At 42.9% G+C, this 22,664-nt stretch overlaps 1 protein-coding gene across 1 annotated transcript in view; it reads left to right on the forward strand.

Annotated features, from left to right (window-relative positions):
* OXCT1 (3-oxoacid CoA-transferase 1) overlaps positions 1-22,664 on the forward strand; it is a 147,792-nt gene that overhangs the window by 115,124 nt on the left and 10,004 nt on the right. Inside the window, exons 14-15 of the mRNA XM_006274734.4 lie at positions 5,636-5,725; positions 18,929-19,009. Of these exons, the coding sequence (XP_006274796.2) occupies positions 5,636-5,725; positions 18,929-19,009 (171 nt within the window). The remainder of the gene's footprint in view (positions 1-5,635; positions 5,726-18,928; positions 19,010-22,664) is intronic.

Raw genomic sequence — 22,664 nt, forward strand, 5'->3', positions numbered from 1 at the left:
GAAGAGAACTTCAATGTGCAGTTTTATTCTTACGATAAATATCTATGGACATGTTTAAAGAAAACTCATTACGTTGGGGATTTTTTTGAAATATAATTGTAGTTCAAGACTTTCATGGGTGATATTTATGCTGTTATTCTTTGATAATCATTTTCTTTGTGTTACATAGTTGGATACAGGTCAGAATATTGCCTTACATGTGCTCTGCATGTTTTCAAACTTCACGTGTATGAGTGCAAAGAGTAGCCTTATGGAACAGACTCTCGTCAGTACTAATGTCACTTGGGAGACCCATGCACATCCCTGGGGCTCTCTGAGGAGAGGAGCAGAGCAGAAAACTCCACTTTCTGTTTACACTAGGGCTGTGTAAAGCTTTGGTCAATTTTGATTCAATACGGCGGAGATTTGGTCCAATTCGGCGGTCAAATCTCTGAATCCAAATCGAATCAGGAGACCCTTTAATCTCTCTGAATTGATTTGGAGGGTTCCAATTTGATTTGGAAAGATTCGATGATTTGGACATAGACACAGCTTTAAATGTTTTTTCTACATACCTCAAGGTACCAGGCAGCTTGTGAATGTTGAGATTCTGGGACAGATGGAGTGTCCCATGGCAGCTTGGGGGGTGGTCCCCAGCGTGCTCGGCAGAGACCCGGAAGTATACCAGAAGCACTTCCGGTCTACTTCCAGGTCCTCAGAGCAGTGCCCCTGTGCCCCCGTGGCTTGGCAGCTGGTGCCTCCTGGGTCTGGGGGGCCACCTGGGGTCCCCCAGCAGCTGATCACCAAGGCAGGGACCCCCCTGCGATGTGCATGGTGGCGGACTTGGAAGTGGACTGAAAGCACCTCTGGGGGGCATGCTCCTGAGGAATGCTCCACCCACCACACCACTGCAGCATTCACGAGCCATGCCTGATACCTCAACGTATGTAGAAAAAACTTAAAGCCATGTCTATGGCCAAATCGCTGATTCTCCAAATCAGCATTGAATCTTCAGTTTCAGATTCGGCCAAATTGAATCAGGACAATGATCTGAATCAATTAATCGATTTACTGTCCCTGATTTGGGCTGAATCCAAATCGAATACGGCCCATTTCGCACACCTAGTTTACACTACTGTGGGCCCCGGGCTCCTCTACCCCTTTTTGCTTTTCATTTCTGCTTCGCTCATTAATAACAACAATGTCACAGTGGAATTAATGCTGTTTCCTGTCTGACTGAATTCATCATCATTTTCCTGAAAGGTTACATCCCTTTAGTTAATAAATTGTCTGTGAATAGCCGCTGATTCTTATATCAACTCCCTTACTCCAGTATGGTCTGCAAGGATCACTGAAGTCCTCTGGATGTCCCTGTGAGAGGGACAGTAAAAGCTCCTCTAGTGTGTCCCAGATCCCTGAGCCCCGATACTCATCGCAGGAGTCCAAATGAGTGGCAGACAGATCAGGGTGGGGCACAGGGTAGCTGCCCAGCCCTACAACTACTAGGAGGGAAGGGATGGGCGAGTTCCCCTCCCCCCACCCCCCCAAGTGACCAAGTGGACAATGGGAGACAGGATCCCAGGGGTCTGTTGGCGGAGGCTGGATATTTTCTGTTGGATTCATTTTGAGTTCCAGTTAGCCCCAAGCCAGGGCAGGTTTAGATGCCCAAGCCGGCCCAAAGTTGAGGAACCAGCTGTAGGAAAGATTGTGCTGGCTGAGAAGGCCTGACCCATTGAGAGGCAGGCGGTCTGGATGAGAAGAGATCATCCTGGGGAAGACCTGCAGGGTACAGTGTTTGCCCAGGCCGTGGTTGTGGTAAGGGTGGGGTAAAGGTGAGGTTTGGAGCCCCACAAAGAAAGACCAGGGTCGAGACCTGTTCACTTTGGGGGCCACTTGAAGGGAACTGCTTCCCCAATAAGGAACATCAAAGACGTGGCAGGAAAGTAGGAGCAGCACCCACACCATCTAGGTGGCACCAGAGCCCAATCTCATCCTGACGTCGCTTGGGAGAAAGGCATCTATCAAGAAAGGACCAAAGCCCTACAGTACCTACAAGCGACAGTCCCTTCCAGCCCTACTTCTCTATCACTCTGACTCAGAGGCCACTTCAGGGTGCAAGTTTAAGGATAGGAAAGTGGAACAGTTGTGCACTGTTCCTCTCCTGATTTGGTTTTGAGTTCCCTTCTTCTCAGCTTCGTTCCTTGAATGTGAAGGAAGCATTTGGCTCTTGGAAATTCATTTCCAATTCCAAAATCCTGCAATACCTACAAAGACACAATTTTTCCTTTCTCCATCTCAGGCAATTTGTTCAAGTTATTTAGCAAGTCAGCTTGAATTGGATTCTATGGATGAGTTAAACTGGTCTTTCTGGGGTTTTTAATGGCTATATTCATCACCAGGTAGGCACTACGTAAGAACTGTGGTTTACCTGCTAGGGCTTCAAAATAAAAGCATTAATAACAGTTTTTAAGAATGTCTGAAGGAACACAACCTAAAACATGGGAGGAAGCACGTGGCTCATTGTTATCTGATAAAAGAAAGGAAAGGCAGGCAGTGTTCTGACCAACTTGCTATATCCAGTGTGTGCAGGTAACCAAGCTGATAACCTATTTTACATATATTTAAACGGGTAATGTTGAAGCATACAGCTCTCAGTGAGCATGGATTATAACTGAAAATTAGGCTAAACTCAGTTTCCTTTTGTGAAGCTATGTTTTCAATTTAAAGGTTTCCTTTGGTCCCTATAAAGTGTTCCTTACCCTCAGGGTAAGTACAGACAGTACATCATATGAATATTCTGCTCCATATCATCTAGGGCTTTATTAGGAAGCCTCTCTAGTTAGCTACATGTCTACAAGTCTTGGCTTGACAATGTGAGAGAAGTCATCACAGCTCTATGGACTCTTTGCAGTTGCTTTGCTGACTCAAAGGATCAGGGAAGCAAGAGTATGCTTCTTCCTTCTCTCCTTGCCTGTCTTTTCTAAGAATATATAAATATATGAAATATATACAAATCTGTGGATCCTGGATTTACTAAAGGGTGGGGGGCATCCTTCAGACCATCGGATTAGGGTGAGGGGTAGCTTGAACCCCAGGTGGCAGAGGACAGTGGGGAGCCAGGCAGGAGGACCCCCACACCCACCCTCCACTGATATATCTGCTGCTGTTCCCATCTGACCTGGAGACATGGTGGGCCTACAGCCACTCCTGCCCTACTCCAGCCAGCGGCTGTGGGAGATACCTGCATGAGGAGCCAGGTTTGGCCAGGGACATTGGGAGTAGCATTGCACAGTTTCCTCCTTCCAGCCTCTGCTCCCTGATCACCCCCGCACAGGTGCCTTCCACTGGTTGGGAGTAGATGGACCCTGCATGCTGCCTGGCTCCCCTCACAGCTGTTTCATGCAGTGCAGAGTAAGATTGGGGCAGGAGTAGCCCTGGGCCTTCACCCATGCCTGCATCAGTGGTGGTGGTGCACAGGTTCCTCCTTCCAGCGCCTGCTCCCAGCCAGTGGGGAACACCTGTTGGGGAGAGGTAGGCCTGGGAGCAGGTGCTAGAAGGAAGAACCTGCAGTCTGCTGCTGCTGTCCCATGCTGAGCCTAGCTCCCTGCACAACCTTAGCCCATGGCTGGAGCAGGGCAGGAGCATCTCTAGGTCTCCTCCTGCATGCAGATCAGCTAGGAAGTGGGGGCAAAAGCAGGATGCGACTGCACCATCTCACTCCCCTGGATCCATGCCTGTATACATACATTCTCAATGTTGGATCTCCCTGGAAGGTACAAAGCTGCTTTTGAAAAACCTTTCTCCTTTGTCAATCAGAGATGACATTAAAAGGCTCTTCTTTCTAGCATTTTGAGGTCAGGGACAGTTTGAAGTTTTGCTACTAAAATAAACATTTTCCTTTGAAATCTTAGGCTAGCAGCATTAATATACAAGGGATCCTATAAACCTTACCTATAAAAGAAAAAAAGTGTTCATGCCCGTTATGAACATGTCAGGAAATATAATAAATCTCCAGAACTATTTCATCAGTTGTCAACTAAAATACTTTAGTTTTTTTAAGGAGTTAATAACAGCAGTTGATCCTATTAATACAGGTTATTTGATTATAATATTTTAGCTTATTTAATTATAACATTTCAATTAAGAGGGTTGAATCAAGATGCAAAGAGAGAACAGTTGTCCTTCCTTCAATTTACCCTGTTGACTGAAAACGAAATACAAATAAACAGTAACTTCTCTAAGTGATCCATATAGTTCCCTCCCAAACCCCAACCAGTTCCTGCTTCAGTACCCAATGTCAAAAACTCTGAATAGTTTTTAACAGAATATTTTGCAACTTTTAACTGTTCTTGCAGACCGGTTTCCAGGAAGAGTAAATGTTTCATTTTAAGACAGTTTGAATTCTGCACATAGGTACTCAGTTCATCTCACAAACAATCTGGCACGTGGCAACTGCAATCAAACTTAGCTTAAGCTTTCAGAGAAACAGAATGCACTTGTAAACGTGCAGGGTTAGTAAGAACTATAAATGGGTATCTAGAGTTGTGTTTTCATTTAGAACAAGCTAAGATCTGTTGGGCTCTGTAGGGCCTGCTTTAGACATAAAGGAACAAGAGTGATTTTTCTGGAACATCATGTTTTGGGGAGCTCCTGGCCCTTGATATGATATAGACTGTCATGAACCCATCCAATATGAGTGAGAAACAGTGACAGGAAATTTAGGATCCAACTTTACACTCCTAATGATGTATTGAGACTCTGGTTCTGTTTCAGTCCAAGCAAAGCATATAGCTAATTATGTGAATGGTGGTCCTAGAAACAGTGATATGACACTTCAGTAGTATAATGATATTTGTATTACATAACACATAATGTCTTCATTAGGTGTGTGATGTTTTTACATACCATTATTCTTTTGAACCTATTTGAAATACAACTGTACTCCTGCATTCACATTTGTATGGGAAAACAAATCTCCTCCGGGGCTGGCCAGGTTCCAGTTTCAGATGGCGCACGCTGCTACCATGTCTGTTGTGCTGCTTTTTTCAGAGTCCTTTTTTTTTATACTGGGATTTTATGGTATCTAAATTTGGCTAACTGAATCACATACATGGGATATGTTTTGCGGTGCCTCAAAAGTCTTCAAGGTGCCACAAAACACATGTGCACGCTTGTGTGGACGCGCCCCAAGGCTCCATTTAAGTAATGGACTTGAACATTAAAGAAGAGTAGTCTCATTTGAGTTCAATGTTAAACGCATCCAATAAGGACATGAAGACTTTTCACAAAATTAAAGTTACTCATGGGATTAAGCTGTGATTCAAGTAAAGGATTTATTTCCATTGTCTTCATTGGAACTACTCCAAGAATCACTATGACAGATATGTTATTCATAACTTTCTACTTATACCATATAGATCACAGAATGGGACAGTGAAGTACAATTGGCTGCATATTTCCTACAGTGTAACTGTCAATCGTAGTTGTATCTAGTCAAGTTCTTCCCATATAAGACTGGGGGGTGTCATAGAAAAGCTGGTGATCATGCAGTCCTTCCATTTCTGTGCAGCAAAATAACCAGCTTATTTTAAATTGGTTTTTCTTGTACTAAATATTGCAAGGTATTTAATTTTTCCTTTTTAAAATTCTCTTGTAGGGTAAGATGGTGAAAGGAATGGGTGGTGCCATGGACTTAGTATCGAGTTCACAAACCAAAGTGGTCGTGACCATGGAGCACTCAGCCAAGGTGAGGCTTGTTCCCTTCCTTCTAGTTGAGAAGAACTAAACAAATATTTTGCACTGTATCAACAAGATTCATGTCCTGTTACTTGTCTCTCTCTGTTTTTAGGGGAGATTTTCTAGTGTTTCTGTTAGGTATGGTAGAAGCACAGTAGGGTGTTAGCACATTCATTTGGCTCCTGTATACAAATCTTTCCCTTTTAAGAAATGAAATATTAATCCAATGTTTTCAAATTGAACACATTTTTTAATGATTTTATGTAATTCTAATATAAGTGTAAAATGATGGAACTGTGGCAGATGCTACAGATGGGGCTTGCTCCTCAACTTAAAAGTGACAGAAAAAGGTTGTTTTCCACAGAGTGTCACTTCACGGTGGCGAAAATAAATTTACTGCTGAAGTTGCAGGCCAAATTGATAGTGACAGCTTGATGAAACAGGCCTTTTTTGTATGATTTGATACACTATCTGCTTTATATTGCTCTATCATAAATAATAAGGTATAGACTTCCTTTTTCATGAACATTGAAGGCTGAGGCTTTGGAGGGAACAAATCAGAGGCATACAGGTAGTGTCCCCTATACTTTAGGAAACGTTGCAATAGTGAAGACAGACTTTATGCCCGTGGAGAGCTGTGTGTGTGAATGTGTGTGTATATTTTCCAGTACTAAGGTATTAAAAATGACCTTTTAAATTCACAGTTGAATATAGAAATAACTGAAGTATAATAAACAAAATAGCAATAGTAGTTTTAATGTGAGTTAACAAGGATCAGGATAATGTCTCTCATAGCCTCTTTCATCAGGACTGTAGTAAATAAACTCTCTGTTTATTTAAATCCCTCTTGGGGGGGAAATGAGGTGGTGGTCCCACTCCAGAAGTGGAGTTTTTTTGGTCAAACTAATAGTTGAGGCCAATTGACAAGCACCATAGGAAAGTTTACAGCAATTGCCCACACAGTTCCTTGTGCCTTTGATAAATGACTTCTGTTTTTAGCACAGAAAAGCCATAGTTTCAAATGCTGCAAACCGTACAGGTTATTCTATAAGTTCTAAAGCCACTACGGAGTGAAATAAACACTCTCCACATTTAGCTTTGTACAAGTCACTGGGATTAAAAGGCCACGTTTTCTGCTAGTGTAAACTGCTGTGGCTGTCTTGTAATAAACAGGAGAAAATCTGGGCCAAACTCTTCTAGCTGCCTTTATCTGAAAGCACTTCTAACGTGGAACTCCCACAAGAGCTCCACGCTCAAAGTGTTGGCAGCATGTAGCCTTACGTTAATGGCATGTATGAAGGAGAAGCATTACAGTGAAGTTAATTGACCAAATCCAAGGTTTATTCCCTCATGGTTGTAATATGTTGTTCTTAAAACTAGTCGATTATATATTTTGCTTTGGCACAACCAAAATAATGGATCTGGGACATTCATCTTATGTTCCTTATCTTTATTTTCAGACCAGATTCTAAATGTAAAACAGATGTAATACAGAAGAGAGCCCTTGTGTCTCAGTCTCATTTTGCAAGCTAATGTAAAATATGTGATTAAATTAGTAATATTATACAATAATCCTATATTCATTTATATTAGTCTTATACCTACTTTTATTGCTATGAATTATTAAAACATCAGTATTCCTATTCTGCTAAAAACTTCCATTGTAATATTACAAGTATTATTTTTATTAAAAATATATATTTTGTTCAGGCAATACACACTATACCAGCCAGTGTATTCGCACACAGACTTGCAATGAAACCACTTAATATCATAGAGAAAGCTGCCACAGTTTATATTCTGTTTGCATGTGTGTAGTTAGGCTGGCTCTGCACTTCCATACTGAGCATGTTCAGGCAGCTGCAGTCTGATCACATAGGTCACTTTTACATGTGCTCTGGGAGTAAGGGGGGACACTTTAATTAGAGCTGCTCCAAGAGCCACCTTAATTAAAGCACCACCATGTCTTGGGTATCAGTGTCCCAATGCTTCAGAATGGTGGTGGGGATGTTGAACTCAAATTCATTCAACGAGCTTTAGTTCAAGCGCCCCTGCCACCATTTTGAAGCATGGGGACATGAATGCATGAGATGCGGGACATTACTGGAACGTGACAATTACCATGCTCCATCAGACTTGATTAATCAGAGCAGCCTCCCAGCACTCGGGCACCCATAGGCCTCTCAGTGTACAGGCACCCATAGGCTTTAAGGAAGCATTGAATCACCCAGGTATACATGTAATATTGTGCAAGTCCTAAAGTCTTAGGAGCAGGAAAAAGCACAAGGAGTGGGTCTTTGACACCAGAGGAGAGAGGCACTCCCACCCTCTAGCCCAGTAGTCAGGACACTTACCTAGGGAGTTGCTGACCCAGGCTTTTAGGGGTCCCTTCCTCAGAGCGGGGTTAAAGCTGCAGAGGTGCATAGCAAGCTGTTTTAGCACCTGGGCAGGGCAGCGTCTAGGGACAATTATGCTGACCATTGGAAGAGGTGGGGAGAGGAGTCTTACCTGCGGCATTTGAGCAGCAGCTGCTACTGCTTTTCCTGCAGCAGCATGGGCTCTGCCTGCTGCCCCTGAGGGACAGGCAGCAGTGTGGAGTCCCCAGGCCTGCTTCTGCTGACCTGTTCACCCCTCACGCTTGAGGGAAGGGCTGTGCCTCCCATGGCAGAGCCTTCTTGGGTGGGGCATCATTTCACCCCCTCCTCCTCTAGATACTCTACTGGGATAGGGCAGGCTTCCAAGCTGTGCCTGGCCTGTTCCCATGACTGGGTGTGCCTGCCATGGCAAAGACTCCTGAGGGAGGGGGACAACTGGCCCCCCTCTAAGTCAGTGTCCAGGGCTGGTGCCCTGCTTGCCATCCCCTAGTTATGCTACTGTGAAACTGCATCTCCCACATTCAAGTGAAAGGCTTTAACCACTAGGCCAGCAGCTAGACCAGGGCTGTCCGGCTGGTGGCCCATATGTTGCATGCAGCCCACAAAGAAACTGTAGCCCCCAGGTTCCTATCCGACTGCTGCCGTCCCCCTCTTTTTCTGGCTGCAGCAGCAACCAGGCTTGCCCTCTTCCAGTGTCCCCTTTCTGCCCCTGCCCCAAGAAGCAGTGCATCACAGCGCAGCCTGCAGCCCAGGGTGTCTGAGTGGTGTGGTGCAGCAGGGGAGCTTGCAGCTGGGGAGCTAAGGGTGAGATGGGGTGCACAGTACAGCCAGAGAGGAAGGATGCCTGGTGCTCTGGTGTGGCAGGGCACAGGATGCAGCATGAAAGCACTGGGCACACTGTGCAGCAGTGGAGGTGCACCAGGCATATATGGTGCAGAAGGGAAGCACCCTACACGTGGTGCTGTGGCAGGGGCACCTGGGTACACAGTGCAGTGCAGAGAGGGGCATGGAGCCCCTGGGGCTAATGGATCCTACTTGTGCAGCCCCTGCTAGTGTGGCCCAAGGAGTGTGCAGCGACTGAGAATGTGGACAGCCCTGGGATGGACATCGCCTAGAACCTTTGCTCGGCCTCCTGTAGATCCTGCTCCACAGGGCGGCCTTGGGGAATGGTAAGGGAGGCCTGGAGAGGCAGGGTGGCTCAGTGAGATGGCTCCTACTGGGATAGGAAGCTGTCCCAGCATTCTTACCTTAGCCTTGGAGACAGAAGCTATCTCACTGCTTTTATGTAATGAATATTTAATACAAAATAAGGACAGGCCATTGGGAGCAAGGACCCCTTCCCTCCCAGGGCAGCAACCATCCCACTGACCACTCTTTCCCTCCTCCTCCTCCTCCTGACTTCAGCATTTTACTTCTGGCAGTTATGCACATACCTGGGTGATCCTGCTGTGCCCCATGTGGAAATAGAACCAGAATGCTGCTTAAGTGCCAGGAATTGCACTTATGCAGCTGTATAAGTGCCACTTAGCTGGGTACAGGTGAAATGTGTCCAGCATATATTTTGAAGAGGATTGGGGTCATAAATACCAAGCAACAAAAAGAAATAAGCACTGGGAGTTTGAGAGAGTTATTTATAATACAAAAGAATAATATAGTTTCACAATGAAGCATAAAATGATAAACAGAAATCTTGTCTTCCTCAGAAAAAGTTTATAATGATGTTTACACTGATTCAGTTCAACAGAACTGTACTTACTTTAGTTTGCTTTCATATGTTTTCTTATTAAATATAAGAACTATATGTGATGACTTTTTACTTGTATGCTTAGTTGATGTCAATAAAATTGCTCATGTGTTCAAATGTAAGTAAATAAGGGATCCAGGTCAGTTCTAGGTCAGAATATGCAGCAATTGTAGGATAAGGATGTTAGCTTTTCAGACTGCCCCTTTAATATTAAATTGTGTGCTGCCTTGGACATCAAGGTTCCAATTTTTGGTTGGTGCATCTCGGACTTATTACTATTATTATCCACTGCTAAAAAATAAGGTAGAAATTTAAAAAGACATGTGCAAGCATGCCTATGCGCATGTGCACACACATGCACATCCTTATATATGCATAGTCTACTATGTGTAGTGTGTATAGTATTGTGTATATCATGTGTGTAGTATACCATATATTAAGGAGAGACACAAGGCCAAAGTCCGCTTTCACTTTACATGCCTAAATAGAGAGATGGCAGTTACATAGTTTGTAATCCAGCTGTGGGCATGCAAGAACACACATGCCCACTGAATATGCTCAGTAAAGCTTCACTCTGGCTGTGCAGCTGCACAGTAAAATAGGATTGTCCTGAAATTTTAGTTAGGCAAACCCACAACCAGTGGGTGTTACATGTGAGAGGAAGAGGAAGACCCCACCACACTTTAGCTTAATAGCTCAGTGTAAGCACTGAGGGGGGGTTGAACCTACATCATCTTCCCAGCAATGTGCTCTAATTGGAGGTAGCCAAGAGAAGGAGATTGTGGGGGCAGAAGGAAGGGAACAAGCCATAGAATGTGTGACCACTCTTGGCTATGGGTCCTAGCCTGGGCCCTTGCTCTCAATGGGCCCTTGCTGTTAACAGGGCAGAAACTTTCCTAGTGTTGCTTATCCAATGAATATTAAATGCAAGTTTCAGTGAGTGAGCTTCAACACAGAGACTCTGGGTAATGTCCAGACTGTGGCCTGGTAATGAAAGCACTTTGCTGAGATGGAAGTTCAAAGTCCTTTCCAGGTAGCTTTGGGATTTAACCATAAAATCTACATGTATCTGAAGGTTATATATGGTCTGCTCAGTGGCACCCAAAGATATATGTAGGGCAGTGATTCTCAACCAGGGTGGCGTGGGGGAGGGTGCCTTGAGATCCTTTCGGGGGTGCTATGAAGTGTCACACTGTGTTAGCACTGTTAGGTATGCTCAAAATGAACCCAGAAATTTTAAACATAGTGTTAGAAACATCCTGACCTGTTGTGTTCTGTCTAAGTTCATTGCAACAGAAGAATTGCTCTATTATCTTTCTGTAGTCAGAAATTGAATGAAAACCAAGAGCCGACATTTTCCAAGGAGACTCTATTGAAGGATACCTTGAATCTAAAAAGGCTGAGAGCTACTGATATAGGAGATAAAATTGGATGAGATTAAAATATGAAAGTGATGGTTGAGAATATTAAAATTCTACTTGTAGAATCCAAGTCAAGTGAGACTTCCAAAACTTGATTGTTCAGAATGCTGGAAAATGTACTTCAAATAATCTTGAGTTATAGGCTGTTAGGCAAGATGATCTCATTTAATCTTTTCTCTAATTTGTTTGTTTCTGCAACTAGAGCAAACCTTTGGTACATCTCTGAGAGTAGAACCTGCAGCTTAGTTATGGCTCTCATTACACAAACCAGTTAGGGGCTTACAGCTAGACTGAAATATACTTGGGATATCATAGGGAATTTGCATCTTAGTAAATATAAAAGGTAGGCATAGTAAATATTTTGGGTTTTATTTAAAACAAAAAAACAAACCTGGTTTCAGGGATTAGTTTTGGAACAAGGTCAACATGGTCAACAATGGTCCAACATGGTCAAACGTGGTCAACAAAACTCCCATTAAAAATATAGAATTTGTACAGTTCATACCAAACAACGGACTGAAAGGACAAACTAAGAACCTAGTTGACCGAATAAGTGGTTGCATATGTATGTACCTGTTTGTATGCATGTGTGTCTAGAAGTAGACAATTGAAAGTGCAAAGAATGTATTACTTAGTGCACAAAACCAGTCTGTATATATGGATAACCATTTCTGTTTGCTCCAGAACATTATCCAGACATGACTTTTTGGTATGAGTGCATGTTGACCATAAATACTTATTCCTAACCTTCAAAAGTTACACAGTTCAGTTATGGCTGAAATTCTGTATACAGCTCTTCTTAACTGCCAACCTTTTGTTTATCTATTTGAAATAGTATTAACATAATATCTCAGCTGTTTGCAATTTCTTTGCAAGATGGTTTTAGTCAGTAGAAGTGATGAACTCTGAAGAGAATAAAAGCAGAGATAATTGCACTGTTACAAATTGTGCAATGCTGTGTACATATGCATGTATATATAACCAGACCATTGGATATAAGAAATGTCTGATGTACATTTCTTTATAGGAACCTATTGTGGGAATTTCTGAATTATTTATCCTGCCTTTTCTTGCTGTGGGAAGGTACTACAAAAGATAAACTAAATACATAATTTTCAGTAAACACATGATGTCAAGAGCTGATATTCATTGGCTACATCCATAGATTTTTGTTTTTGTTTTAAATCAGGGAAAAATGTTAAGACTAATAATCATAATAAAAATTATTATTTTAGTTGAATGCCTATAATTGTCACCTGCTCTCCAAATACTTTACTGATAGTGTATAATAAGATCCTATAGTAGATGTTCAGAACACATAAGGTCCACTTTTTTTGTGTGTGATTGGCATGTATTGAGGTCTACCCACAAACTACTGATTTATTTTTAAATTGAGAATATCTCCTTAGAGAGCCTTCATTTTAAACTCAGGATCTCTATCTGTACTAGATCCTGGATCTCTATTTCTGTACTGCTTTCTCTTGCTGCTCTGAGAGTGAAGTTGGAAATATACTAATGTAAAATTCAGAAATCAAAAGTTGCTGTTTGGGGTTTCAGATGCTGTCACATGCACACAGCAACACCACTTCCAAAAGTGAGAAATGTTTTATCAGGGTGACTTCTTCTGCCCAAGCTGATTTTATGTTCAAGTCTGCTTATTTCTTATACCCACAAAGAGTTTCTCACAAACTGCTGTTTCATCCACATTTAACAAGCACTTCAAACATTAGAGGAACTCTCTTTCATCCTCTCCACTACCCTACTGAGTGAAAGAATTTATGAACGCACTTCAGCCACTCTTAGAAAGAGAATGCTATTACACTGATAAAAAGTTGATGTTTTAGCGACAGCCAAAAATGTCCCCTGTTTGTGTGTTATCCGCTCACATTCCAGACTCTTCGATGCAGGCCCATGTTTGCCTTGTTGATTTGTAAATAAATAGATAATTTAAAGATGGCTTTAATATCCAGTGATGGATTAACACAACAAGCCAAGGTGTGAAGTATTGAGATAGACTGAAAGGCAACAGAAGAGAGGGAGGGAAATAAATTCTTACAGCAGTAAGAAGAGAATAAGTGATATGAGATCTGTCAAGGCTTCAGAGATGCCTGTGGTTACTGGTTGAGTAAGGGAGTAGGGGAATAGATGAAGTAAAAAGCATGGAAAAACCTAGTGGATAAAGGAAATGGATACCAGCCAAGGTTACTGCAGAGTCAGAAATTGTCAAGCATACTTCACAAGGGACAGAGGAATATTGAATTTGGGTATTGTCAGACTACATTAGCAGCAGATTAGTTTTCTACCACAGTTTCTATGCTGTTTGCCTCTATGTGATAAAGCAAGTTTAAGTTCTACAGGAAGATTGTCAGATGGGCCTCTCTGCTTATTCTGGAGATTTGGGAAACCAGCACTTTTTTATTTTGGAATAGGTCAGGATGATCTAGTTATTTATTACGTTAATCTAACCTATATGACCTGTGTTTTATACTTCTGTTATTTTAAGGAAGAAGTGGCAGATATTTATTAGCAGAGATTACCCTGGGAGCTAAGATCTACCTCTTAACTTTCTCCAAAACCATTACTTTGGGTTGGACAGGTGACCTCTAGCTGAGGAGCTCACATTCCATTTCTCTGTTATAAACAGTTTTGATGCCATGAAATATTAAATACATTTTTGCACAAGAGAAGCTTTTTTAATACAGGCTTGGTTAGGGAGGCTCTGCCCAGTCTTCTTTTATCCAAACAAACCAGCTTAGACTCAGACAGCAACAGATCCTGCAGTTCTGTTTGGGTTCTCATGCTGATGCTGCTCTGTAGGCTGAGTGGTTTCTAAAAGCCTCTTCTTATGATAAGTGGCAGTAAGATAATCTTTGGCTCTTCCATTCAAGAAACTGAAATTCATCAGCAATCAGGGTCACAGAGCTGTCTTCATGTCGTCACCTCTACAGGACTGTACAGTTCAATCTTGGCAGAACACCCCAAGGAGATATTACGTGACCTTAAAGGTGTTCTATGATGTGTTGCTGAAAATTTTTAAAACAGCACAAATCAATCTTGGTTCTGTTATGAGAGCAGAATGCAGGAAGGTCCTTGAGACGGGAACAACTTAAGTCAATCTCTGTCTCAAGTCATTACTTTCATTAAGATGGAGTCATTTTCATCTGAGTAGTTGCCTTGATGCCAGATGTAGATCTTGCTGGCAAAATTAGAAAGAAACAGTGGTTCCTCATAGGAAAAAAGAAATCCTGGATGTCACAACCAAATTAAGTAGTGCCCATGTCACAAACAAATAAAACCATTCAAAACAGTTTTTTTTTTTTTTACACTAGGTTAACTAAGGGTTAACAATAATAATAATAACCGCTTTTTTGCTGCGCATGTCAAAAAAAATGTATAACTGCGACACCAACATAAAATAAAACTTAGCCTTCTGTGCTGTACATAAATCATTATAATTGGTCGAAATGACAGGGGAGTGTCCGGGAGTGTCCCTATGATAACACCCTAGCAAAGACTGCTAGATAATTGGCGATTCTAATTAAATTTATGACATGGCGAAAAACAATTGGCTATTACACAAATAAAACCCGTCTTCACTTCCGTGAAGTGAGAGACCTCTGCACACACACCTAAAAAACCTCTAAACGTATGCGTAAAAATAACTGACAGATTAATCACTTGTCAGTCTCCCCCGTCTCGACCTAATCAGACATAAATCAACGACCTGCCGGCCCGACTTTTTTCTCCATTTATCTGCCCGACCGACAAACTCTTATACAGACCGACATATGACCTACGAACCTTAAGCTATAACTAACCAAATATCTCTGACCTCCGCTATTCACCACCTTGACGGCATAAATAAATAATCTTACTTTACAACCGATAAGCGTCCGCCTAATTAATTCCACTCCAAACGTCACAAATACCCGCCTAACAGCCTTCTAAGGCCCCGGACCCTTATCTGCCCGAATAAAAGTCAAAAAAAGCTGCTGGCCGGCTGCCCTGGGTCCCAACACTGGAGAACCACATGTATTATGCAGTTTTTCAGAAACCAGGAACAGAATCTGCTGAGGTCTGGCTGCCCAAGCTATGCTAAGGAGACCTGACAAAAAAACTCGTGTGTGGTCAGATGATTAATTTAGGCTTGCAACACTCCCAGACCTTCTTTGAAAGGAAAATTAGAGATAAAATGAAAAGAATGAAGTAATAGTAAGGATGTTCATTTACTGCTGCAGCTGTTAGTTGCCTACAAGTAATTAAAGGTGCAGTGACCTGTCCATTTCTACATTTTTAGAGCTTTTTCCGCCTATGTCCCTCTACTAGGTTTTTTAAACATGTGTGCTCCTACATAAGTGTCTCCTCAGAGAGGAAGCTTTGTATCAAAATCGATTCTAATTATTACATACAATGCCCCAATCCCGGGTCTCCTAGCTTTGCCAATGAACAGTATCACAGAAGGAAGCTTCCTGTTCATTATGTTTGCAGGCTGATTTATGGTTTGTATAAAACACTTTGGGATAGTAAAATTCCATCTAATCCAAAATCTTGGTCTGGATTATGTTGACATAAAGTCTGGGGAAAGGGAGGGAGCTGGATTTGTGTGAAATCTCTATTGGGTGACTCGATTACATGAAAAATTGCTCTGGGTTCTGTGCCCCCAAAGTGGCTAGAACTGACTATTTGTGGAGCAGACTCTCTGTAAATCCTGTGCATAAATAAGCATGTCAGAGCCTGCAGTGACCTTCTGTGATATGGCTGATTCTGGAATAAGATGGGAGTAGGACAGGGGTGGGCAAAATATGGCCTGCGGGGCATATCTGGCCAGTCAATTGATCCTATCTGGCACTGGGAACCTGAGGAGGGAGGGTGGGCCCTGTGCTGCTGCAGTCTACCACAGCTAGGGCCATGCAGAACACAGACTCCTCCAGCTCCCTGCATCCGCCATGCCTCTTCCCTGCCCAGCTCCCTACTGGCACTGCAGCCGTGCAGTCCTGGCAGCTGGGCCTGCATGTGACAGGGAATGCAATGCGCCAAGCAGCTGTCCTGCCTGCCCCCCGTTGCACCAGTAGTCCATGCCAACTGTGGGGAGGAGAAAAAGGGGAAGGGGGAGGGGACAGTGGTGGGGCTTGGCCTCAAGGCAGCTGCTCTCCGACTTTCCTGGTCTGGCACGGCAGCAGCAACGGCTCATCGTGGTGGGCGGGATGGCTACTTGACGCACTGCTTTGCACCCTATCCCATGCAGGCCCTGGCTGGTGGCCATGGTACTAGGACTGCGCAGTGCCAACAGGAAGCCAGGTAGGTGCAGACGGATGGATGAGTCTGTGGAAGAGGAGAAACTAGCTGAGCTATGGTTGTTGTTATCATTGTTCTTATTCCAAAATGGATCCAACAGACAAACAGTAGTCCCTGAAGCAAGTAAGAATCCCTGCCTTCCCCTCCATACTCAGCTGTGTGTCCCCTTCTCTTCCCCCTTCTGACTCTTGCCCACTGCTGCTGTCTCTGGCTGTCCTGATGGGGGTAGCTTCAGAGCCACTCCTACCTTCTCCAGCTGGGCTGCATGCAAAGCTGGACTCAGCTGACAGTGGCAGCAGCAAGCCTAGAGCAGGCTCAGGGGAAAGAAATTCCCTGGCTGCTGCCAGGCTTGGCTAGAGAGAGGGAGGTGCAGGTCTGGAACTAACCCCACAAACCTTGCCCCCCAGATCAGCTAGGGACAGTGGCAGTAGCAGTAGGAGGCAGGTTTTGGGATGGGAGGTAACATGCTGTTGAGCATGGAATGGAAGGGAGGGGGGGAGGGAAGATTTTTACCTGCTTGAAGGACTTACTGCTCTGCTGCTATTTCTGTAGTACAGTCTGTCCCCCTGGTGTGTGTGGAGTGTGGGAATGGGGGTGCAGCCACCCCTACAGCATAGGTTACTGCTCCCACACTCCCCTTTATGAAATCCTGGATCTGCTCATGCTGTTATTGTTAGTATCATCATCATTATTATCAATAACAACAACAGAAACAATAATGATAGTAATAATAAAGTTTCAAACTCCCAGAAATGAGCAATGCACCTCACAAAGCAAAAAAATATAGTACATGTGTTTCTGTAGAGTGTATAGACTGAATGGGGATGAAAGCTTCCTTGCAGTTTCACTGAACTCCCATGTGCATAGCCATTATTTGGCTTTTAACATAACACTAGAAAGCTAAATTGTGTCTGTAGGTACAGCCCAGAGTAGGAGTATAACTGTACCACTCCTGGAGGCATGATTGTTCAGAGATTTCTCTTTGGGTGTGGACACACAAACACTTTGAGCCCTTTTGAAAGGGCAGCATTTAAAAAAGGCAGCAGCTGGTATGTTCTAATTGTTACAAGTGAACCAGAAACAAACCTGCTCCAACTTTAACCCTGGAGGTAGGAGTGTTCAAATCTAATTGTTCTTAGCTTGTTCACACATAACAATTAGAATGTATGAGTTGCTTCCTTGTTGAAGCAGTTCACCTTTTTCCCTGTCGAACAAGCTTTAGTTAAAGGGCCCCCATCACCATTTTTCAGTGTGGGGATGCTAATGCATGAGATGCTGGAGTCTGCTGGAGTGGGGTAATTACTAAGCTCTGGCAGACTCGATTAATCGATTCTGTTCTGATGCGCTGTAATTACAGCAAGTTGGAGCAGCCTTGCTACACATGTATAGGTGTCCCAAGTGTTCGGTGTCCACACCCTTTGAAGCACAGTTGCTTGCCTCCTTTTGCCTGGCTGCAACTGCCTTACACAAGCTCAACAGCACAGGTTACTTAAAGCTTCACCTATTCCCTATCTCCATGTGCCAGGAGAAGTAGGGTTAGCATATGTCTGGGTTTTCCCAGACACAACCTGTTGAAGGGGTCCTTGCATGTCCATCCAGGTGGTTTTTTAAAATATCAACAAATGTCTGGGATTTTTTTGTGCTCAGCATCAAATTTTTTCCTAGCACTTCCTGGTTTTCCATAGCAAGGAGCTACTTGGGAGTGGGGAGAGCAGGGGGAGGGTGACTGGAGGCAGACGTCATCATGTGTATCTGTGTGCACATGCACATGGCTGGCATATAGCCAGGCAGGGTGGTGGGATCAGCCCTGGTAGCAGGATGTCAGTAAGTTGATGGGGATGGGGTTTGGAGGGCCAAGGCTTGGGGACTGTCTTGGTGGGGTGCGTGTGTGTGTGTCTGTAGAGGGGATGGGTATGTTAAGGGGGTGGAGGAAGGTGTCTGGATGTTGGGGCTTCAACGGGGTGGGGGAGCTGGTGGAGGCACCTGCCCTCCAGTGGGGGAAGGGAGTGGGAGGGCCCTTTGGGGGCAGCAGGGAACTCTGCGGCCTGGCCAGTGGCAGCGGGGCTGGTACCTGTGCTTGTAGGGGCCGGGCAGCCAGGAGGCGTTGAAGGCCAAGGTAGGACGCAGAAATAGGCAGGACATAGGGTGGGTATGTGTAAATAAGATTTTATGGTTAATTTCTGTATAGATGTGTAATCCAAGCCTCAGTCTAGCCCAAAATGTTTGACATTATGTAGGATCTCCAGTGTAGGGCAATAGTACGTGCTTCAAGGATTCTGGGTGCCTCTTTTTGTGATGTTTTGGGTACCTTATTTTTTGTTCTTTTCTGAATTCTGTTTCGTAAACATTAACACTTGTCTTTATCTTGTTAAATACAGGGCAACACCCACAAGATTTTGGAAAAATGCAATTTGCCACTTACTGGGAAACAATGTGTAGACCGTATAATTACAGAGAAGGTAAAATGCAGTGCTTTTCAATTATATTTTTCCCTTAAAAAGTGTCACCAGTCATATTTATATCTCATCTAGTGAAAACATGCATTGTGTACAGGATTGTTTGGCTATAAAGAATACGTACCCTGTGGAAGAGGATTCCAGGGTTTGGATCTCTTTTCCTGTTAAGAATGTTATCCTTTAGCACCCAAGATACTAGACTGTATTTTCAAACATGTTCTGAGTGCAGATGCCTGCATCAAATACACACCCATGTTTAATTACTGATCATGTAAATTAAGTATCAATTTATCCTAAATACTTTGCACCACAGTTAAAACTGAAAACCTGGCTTGCTGCATGCACAGTCTCAGGATAGAGCTAAAAATCACAGTTTGCTTTCTCAATGCATTATTTCGCATTTATCTAAAATTAACAGTTTAAATATTTCAGGTCCCCAGTGCATAGGAGTAGAACATTAGGCATCTCTGCCCAGTATACCATATACTCTGTTTTTGAAATCCATACACTATTTATTCTGACTTGCAGTCACAAAGGGCTCTAATTCTACATACGTCGCATAACATTATTTGTGAAGTAAATTTATACTTAGTGTGAGGGTATTAGATCTGAGTCCAAAATAATCAGCTTGGATAATCAGTTGACCTTTTCCACAGAGTTAGTCTCATGCTATAGCCATATTTCTATTGCTGTAGTTATTTACATTTTTAAGGGCTAAGTCACTCTAGAATGCCTTTTATTATACTAAGTAATGCACTTAAATGACATTCCTGTTAAATACTGTTTTCCCCTGAATTATATTGCTATTGTTATATTAAATGAATCTTTCTCCACAAGAAAGAGGAAAACAAATGAAAAGGTGAATCTTATCCTATTTTTTTTTTTTTACTACAACATGCCCCCAGATATAATTCTCACTTTGTTTTTGAAAGGCAGAATGAAGAAAAAAATATATTTTTAACATTATGGCTGCATGGAGCAGGGACAGGGAGTCACCTTCCTTTTCCTGCATAACTAAAGCTGAATCCCCAGCTGTTCCTGAAGACTGGTTTCCATGGGTGGATCTATGATGTTGACAGAGCTAAGGAGCCTGTGCAGAAGACAGTAAAATTGCCCTAAGGCCATGAACAGATGTTGCCTTTGTGCTGCCATAAAACTTGTTATGGTGGTGCAAAGTGAAAGTAGATGTCTGTGCCCATTGTTGAGCCACAAATGCCCAAATCTGTGGCTGCCACAAAGGGTAGTGATAATGTTATTTTGTGGTAGACATTTGTTTGCTTAAATTGGGAAAGTGTGGACAGCCTGGAGCTGTCTGCCCTCTCCAGCCTGCCCAAGCAGGTACTCCTAACGATTTTGAGCCTAGGTTTCCCAACTTGCAGAGGTGTGGCTTACATGTTGCCCATCAGGACTGGGGCCTGGTTGCTTCTGTCAGTGACAGGGGCCTGACACTGTGAGACAGTGAGTGGTGTCTGCTTCACAGAGTGAAGTCTCTTTGCTTTGCCAAGAGACACCCTGATAAGGCAGATCTGCTTCATTTGGCAAGGTCTGTTTATAGCCTACTAAGGGTTAGCTTGATTGGTGGAAGAGCAAGACCATTAAAAGGAGAGTCGATTGTTAACACCTCTTGAATGAAAAACAATCAGCCATTAGGTCAATTGACCCCCTCAGCTATTTGAACAGCAATACCACAGTTGAGGTACTGTGGATCAGGAATTAAACCACAGCACTTCCAATCCCAGGCAAAAAATCAACTTCCTTACTTAATCCGCACATGCTAATTGGGTGGGGGATTTAGAGCAAAGTAACACTGAACGAGGATTGACATAAAATAAGCATAACACTGGAAAAATCAAATGTATAACTGTAATAAGACAAGGTAAGAGAGAATTTGAAGAGGAACTTGCTAGAGAGACAAAGGGTAACAATTAAAATGTCTTTAAGTACATTAGAAGCCAAAGACCTGCCAGGAAGTCAATCGGCCTTTGGATGATCAGGGTATAAAAGGGTGCTAAAGGATGACAGGGCCATTGCTGAGAAACTAAATGCATTCTTTGAATCTGTCTTCAATGTGTGATGTTAGGGAACTTTCATCACCAGATCCATTCCTTTCTAAGGAAAAGTCAGTGGACCTGTCTCAAATTGAGGCTTCAGTAGATGAGGTTGTAGAAGAAATTGATAAATTTAAACAGTAGCAACTCACCAGGACCTGATGGCATTCAATCTAGGGTCCTGAAGGACCTCAAATCGGAAATTGCTGAACTCCTAACTATAGTATGCAACCTATCACTAAAAACAGCCTTGTACCAAAAGGACTGGAGGATTGCCATTGTGGCTCCCATATTTAAAAGAAGGCTGTAGCAGGGATGCAGGGAACTACAAGCTGGTGGGTCTGACTTCTATTCCTGGAACACTGGTAGAAACAATAATAAAGAAAAACAAAGAATTATTCAGCATATGAATGGATATAACTTGCTGGGGAGGAATCAACAAGGCTTTGTCAAAGGGAAGTTGTGCCTCACCAACCTACTAGAGTTTTTTGAGGGTGTCAATAAGCAGAGAGAGTAAATAGGCTAGGCCAATTCATTTTAGAAAAGAGTTACTTCACGGGAGACATGATAAGGGTTTACAAAATGCAAAATGGTGAAAAGAAAGTAAACGGGGATTTATTATTTACTTTGTCACAATACAAGAACTAGGGATCACAAAATGAAATGAGTAGGTAGTAAGTTTAACAAAAGGAAGTTATTTTTCATACAGTGTTTAATTAAAGCACAGAATCTGTTGCCACCAGATGCTGCAGAAGCCGACAGTTTAGCCAGATTCAAAAAGGGATTGGACAAATTCGTGGAGAAAAGGGACATCAGTAGTTATTGAGCATGGGAGTTAGGGGTAGAGCCTCTGAATCAGAACTTCCTAGACCTTAAATGCTGGAGGTGCAAGTGAGAGGGGATGGGTGGAAAACCCCCCTGGTCATACCCAGTTTACTTTTCCTTTCAGCAACCACTCTCTGCCATCATGTGACACATGGCAAGATGGACCTGTGGTCTGACCCAGTAAATGGCAATTCTTATGTAAGCAACTCAGGAGTGTATAAAAGGAGCAAGAGTTGTCCAATCCTCCATTTTTGTGCATCTTTCATCTGTTTCTCAGAGAAATTACACTAAAGGATATAATGGAGCATCTCTTGAATTGAATTGTAATGTTTAATGATTTCCAAGTAAACATCCCAAACTAGGTGTTTATTATCCACAGTTTCTGTCTTGAGACATAGGGATGCAGGGTCTTGGTAGATCCAAATCTCTGCAGAGATCAGCTGAGACTTCAGTGTGAGTTTTCAGTCATAAGAGGAACTTGAGAATTCACTTCTATTCCAAGTAAACCTTCATCTGACTTTTTCAACCAACTTTCTTTAGGAAAATGTCTAGACCTTACACACTGCCCTGGCAACTGGCATGTGACCAGAATAACTTGTCTGGCAGAATCCCATTAAAGTCCACACCATTTTACAGAATTTTGTATCCAATGTGTTGCAAGCTTTGGAAGTGTAAAACATTAGTTATAGTGCTATAGAAAGCATCGAAAGAAGCAGCTTTCACTCGCTCATTCAAGCTTCACCACTTCATCCCAGGTATTATGTTAAAAAGAGAAGAAAAACTCT

Source organism: Alligator mississippiensis, chromosome 3 (genome assembly GCF_030867095.1).
Source record: "Alligator mississippiensis isolate rAllMis1 chromosome 3, rAllMis1, whole genome shotgun sequence".
NCBI lineage: Eukaryota > Metazoa > Chordata > Crocodylia > Alligatoridae > Alligator > Alligator mississippiensis.